Source organism: Perca fluviatilis, chromosome 2, assembly GCF_010015445.1.
Source record: "Perca fluviatilis chromosome 2, GENO_Pfluv_1.0, whole genome shotgun sequence".
Classification (NCBI taxonomy): Eukaryota; Metazoa; Chordata; class Actinopteri; order Perciformes; family Percidae; genus Perca; species Perca fluviatilis.
The window spans coordinates 17015499-17020962 of NC_053113.1; the positions used below are offsets into that span (position 1 = coordinate 17015499).

Consider the following 5464-nt stretch of genomic DNA (forward strand, 5'->3'; position numbering starts at 1 on the left):
GTCTGACACACACACACACACACACACACACACACACACACACACACACACACACACACACACACACACACACACACACACACACACACACACACACACACACACACATACATATACACACACAGACAGACTCAATACTGCCTTGTCATTACTAGAGCAACTAAAATCTCATCCCCATAGCTTTACAAGAGCCTGTACCTCTGCCAAGCAATCGTTCTATCCGGTTTATAGAGACGCACAGACACACACACACACACACACACACACACACACACACACACACACACACACACACACACACACACACAGACTGATCTCTGCTGCCCCTCCATCAGCCAAGCACTTAGCATTTAGCAGACAAACACATACACACAACACTGCCTTGTCACTCCTACAGCAGCTATCTATCATATTTATATCAGGTCTACCAGACACACACACACACACAGACACATCACCTCTTCCCCTCAGCAAAGCTTTCTACATTTCTTACACCCAATACATATACTCACAAACATAGGCACGCACGCCACAGAGCTTTACTTCATCCAGCTCTCCATGTCCCTCTATCTGTCGAGTCTGTTGCTCTCAAGGAGAGGGGACACTGTTGCCAGAAGGGCCTGTTGACGAGGGCACCGCTACCAAGACTGCGGGCAGAGGTTATGGGCAGGAGAGTGAGGGTGGCTGGGTTTGCCAGCAGCTTGTCAGGAGGCAGAACATTATTACAAGCACTTAACTTATTGAGGCATTCCTCCTTTCCCTCCTTCCCTTTTCTGTTCTCTCATCTCCTCCCTTCTTCTCTACGGTTTCTCCTAACCGGAACACAGCAGCTAGGAGCAAGGGGAATCTGATTGGTCACCAGATCAGGGTCTATCAGAGAAGGTGATGGGTAGTTGGCCTTTGGCCTTAGTATAATGGATGGATGGATTAGTGAACAGGCCTACTGGGCCACGGGACCAGAGCCCCTGTATGAAGTGGCTCTTAACATTTCTTGTTGGAAAATCAACCACAAAAAGACGCAAAACAACCAAAAGAGACACAAATAGATCACAAAGAGATGCAAAACAACCACAAAATCATCTGTAGTCGTTATGTCTCTTTCAGTCTGGATGTAGTACTGCAGGGGTGGGGGGCCTTTTACAAGTCTGTGTCCAGGGGCCCATTGTCTCATAATCAGCCCATGGCTTTATTCTATTTGGAGTTACAAATAGCAGCTATTTATTAATATTATTTTGTTTAAGTAGTTGTTTATTTGGTATTCATTAATTACACTGCATAAACAATGTTACTATTTCTAATGTACAGTTTATTATTTCCAAGGACCAGGGCTTTAAATGCGTCTTAACACATTTTTACTGATTTTACAAATGGGCTTCCTTTCTTTAAAACTGTGCTCCAGTCTGACACCACATTTAAAAGTTTCTAAACCTGCCCCTGGCAGGACACCCAGTTTGATTAACATGATTACACTAACAGGCCTAGCAGGAGAAGCCAAGTGTGTGCGTGTATATATCTCATACATGCACCGTTCCTGCACCCTCCAGCAGTAGTCAGTGTGGCAGGGTGCCAACTGGGTGACATTGAAGCAGGGACGGGAGACACAACAGCTCGCAACAAAAAACACACTGGGAGATAACAGGCGGCTGACAACAGTATTTAGGAGAGAAAGAGAATTAAGAAAAAGACAAACTGAGGCAAGAAACGCTGATGGTATCACGGAAGGGAAGAATAGAGGCAGAATATAAGCAGGGGGGGTTAGTGATTGAGAAACTAAGTGATGGATGAGACTGAAGCGACAGAGAAATGATGATAGGCTGATGGATGACAAGACAGGGGGAAATGGAGAGATAAAGAGAGACAGATGATTAGATGAGTGGAGGCAGTTGGACTTCGCCTCTGGGGCCTCGTTTTTTTGCATTTTGTACGTCAATTACCGGACGCAAGCATGGAAACAGTTATGGTGATAATGATGGTAATAATGTTGGAAATTGTTGCATCTTCATTTTTGATTGATGGCTGTGTAGCCACACAAAGATTCAGGACCTTGAAGGCAGTCAATACCGGCACAAATTTTTGGGTTCTTTTCAGGCTAAATCCCTAAGTGGAGCTGCAAGTGTCATTTTTCCTACAATTTCATATCATTACCGCAAATCTATTTAACACACCCTTAAAGTGTTTTGAAATGTAAGTTTTTAATCATTCTCAAATGACGTGCTTCCATTTAAGCAGGTGTTTCTCACAGCAAAAAAAAAGGCCTACAGTGTTAACTGGCTTGTGCTTTAGGCTCCACTTCCTCCCCCCATCTGCTCACATCAGAGATGACTTTCTCCCCAACTTTCTTGTAACACTAACACAGTGTTACTCACTCCACTTTAAGGACCACTCAACACATGTAGTGTAGAGAGTGTAAAAGCCATGAAAACACAGAATTATCCTTTAAAGCTACCCTTCATCTGTGACTACGACAGTGTAAGCAGCAGCAGCTTTGACATGGTGAGCTAATGGTCATTAATTCTAGGGATGCACGATGATATCGGCACGACATCGGTATCGGCCGATAAAAGCTTAAAATGATCATCATCGGCAGATATGAATATTTCTGCCGATGAGCCGTGCCGATAGGGTGGCTTGTTTACTGTGCGCACATGACGACCATGAACGTAGCATGAGCGCCAGCACCTTAAACTTCCAACGTGTCGTCTGTGTGGAGGTATTTCGAGATATGTAAAACTGATAACAAACTTGCTATTTGCAGTAGCCTACTTGTAAAGCACAAGTGATGCGAGGAGGCATAAAACAACTCTCGTTCCACACTACAAATGTGATTAGCTACGCATCTCAAGAGTCGTCATCCTGAGCAGCACCGAGACTTTGAAAAGTAAGAAATATAAACGCCGGCAAAAACCCATCAGCAGCTGCCTCTACTTCAGTCCTTTGATAAAGCTACAAAATACAGCAGCGACCACCCAAAGGTAAAAGGGTTTAACGACAAAATCATTGAATGTATTGCTCTTGATAACCAGCCGTTTAGTGTGGTGGAGCCGCGGTATGCTATGCCTAGCCGGCGCTTTTCTGATGTGGCCTTACCTGAACTCCAGAGTGTTGTCGCCATTCACATTGAAAAGCTCCTCGCCGGCGCTAGTCACATTAAGCTTCACCACAGACATTTGGACATCAAGCGTGAGTCCTGTTAGCATGTTGAGCCTCACTGCCCATTGGATAGAAAGACTTCACCCTTTAAAAAGCTGTCCGACCTACACTCCAAGGAATGCTCCGGTTCTCACACAGCAGCTGCAATTGCATCTCCATTTGATAACACGTTTGTGAAATGGAAAATAGAAAGAGAACGAGTGCATGTCGGTGCTCTGTGTTGACAGTGAACGGCTGTTTAGCGTTGCCTCTGATGTAAGGCATTTGGCAGACCTGTTCAAGTAGGAGACAATGTAAATTTTTTTATTTGAAAAATTTATTTTTATTTATTTTACTCCTAAGGTCTGAAGTTTGAAGTCTGAACTTATGTGGCACTGGCATATAATTTATTCTCCTCCAGGTGAAATAATTTAACTATTTTTCAGGGGTGAATGTCTGTCTACATTTGTAAAAATGATACATTTATGGTAGAATCAAATGTTGTTTGTCTTGTGTATTGCCTTTTCTACAACACATGGAGAGTAATAAGGTAAAAGGTAGTACAGGAGAGATACTTGGATTTCTCTTCAGTAAAAATGAAAGTGTGTGTGTGTGTGTGTGTGTGTGTGTGTGTTGTGTGTTGTGTGTATAGTGTATATATATATATATATATATATATATATATATATATATATATATGTTATATATATATATATATATATATCTATATATCTCATCTATCAGGGGAAAAATGTGTATACATCGGTATCGGCCAAAATGAGTTTGAAAATATCGGCATATCGAATATCCGGGCCAAAATCCAATATCGTGCATCCCTAATTAATTCCAATGAGGGTATAAATGAAGTTTTTATCATTCCTAGTAGGCTGTAGGTTCAGATCTGATGTTTGGTTCCACTTGGTTACATTTCCTCAATGGTACCTTCATGCCACCCTCATCAACACACTGTCAGAATCCTAATGATCGCGACTAGCATTTAAGGTACATTAGCAATCACTGATGGGTACAATTTTACAACAAACGTTTGATTGAGCCGTATCTACACGCATGTATATACACATGTTGACATCTGCACACAAATATATTCACTCAATCCATTCGGTCCCTGCCACAGTTCTCACATCCTAATGGGATGTTAATTAGAGATGTTATTTGTTTTTATATATGAGAAGTCTGTGCAGTTACAGTACAACAGCACCTGCATACATATAAGCTAGAGGTACACACACACATGCACACGGGATATTCAGCATCGGAGACTTAAAGACCTTTTTCTTTTTCTCTGGATTACATCGGATTTAATTATTTCATCATTACAACTCTTTACAACTGACATATGGGACTTACACAGTGCAATAATGGGCCATTATGTGCAATATCATGGACATAATCATGAACATTCTGAATTAACCATACACTCGTATCTATACTTTAAATTTAATATTATTCATACATAGCTCTATATGTATCTATATTTGATATATTTTTTGATCCATACTGGTAACCTATTTTTGGCATTGTATATATTTTAAATTTCCACCTTTTTATATAATTTTTTTTATATTCCTATGTATCTTTTGCTGAATAGTGGCAATTACATTACAAAAAATGGCATGATGTATTTACCTATTTTTTTTTACTTTTGCGACTGAAATGTTCATCTGTGACAGGTTAAAATGTAGTGTCAAAGTAGCACAAATAACTCAGTAATGTCAGTTAAAAAGCAATATCTATTAGGGATGCACCGAAATGAAAATTCTTGCCCGAAACCGAAAAAGAGGAAACCAAGACCGAAACACCGAAAGAAATTATGCCAATTATTAGTACCATTGCATTTATGGCTATGACTGTGTACTAACTTTACTAAAATCAAGGCATTGCAATTGTATAAATTAATATTAAAGTTTAATTAAAAAAATATCTAGCAGAAATATGCCTACAATCTGATATAGTAGCCTAATAACAGAATAGCTTACCTATTATTGTTATTATTATTTGAGCACCTTTCTTGACCATTTGACGAGATTTCATTATAGCGCCACCTGTTCGCCTCCGGCCTCCACGCCGGGTTCTCCTCGTGATCCATCGCTGCCTGATTGATCATTTCTCGGCAATTCCCGCTATTTTTCCGCATCCAAGTAATGGTCTTATAACGCCGATAAAGTACAGTTACATGAAGTGCAGAGGATCCGTAATAGATCTCTACTGGAAACGCAGCTGACAGACCTAAGAGCCGCATTTTCATTGTTTTCACTCCGCGGTCCGGCCTCAACCCTTTTTTGCTTTTGTGGGAGACGCTTTGCAGGTGGAACGG

At 40.9% G+C, this 5464-nt stretch overlaps 1 protein-coding gene across 1 annotated transcript in view; it reads left to right on the forward strand.

Annotated features, from left to right (window-relative positions):
- Positions 1–2415: 2415 nt before the first annotated feature.
- Positions 2416–5464, forward strand: part of LOC120551343 (alpha-2-macroglobulin-like protein 1) — a 20168-nt gene continuing 17119 nt past the window's right edge. The window contains exon 1 of the mRNA XM_039788719.1: positions 2416–2493. Within this exon, the coding sequence (XP_039644653.1) occupies positions 2416–2493 (78 nt within the window). The remainder of the gene's footprint in view (positions 2494–5464) is intronic.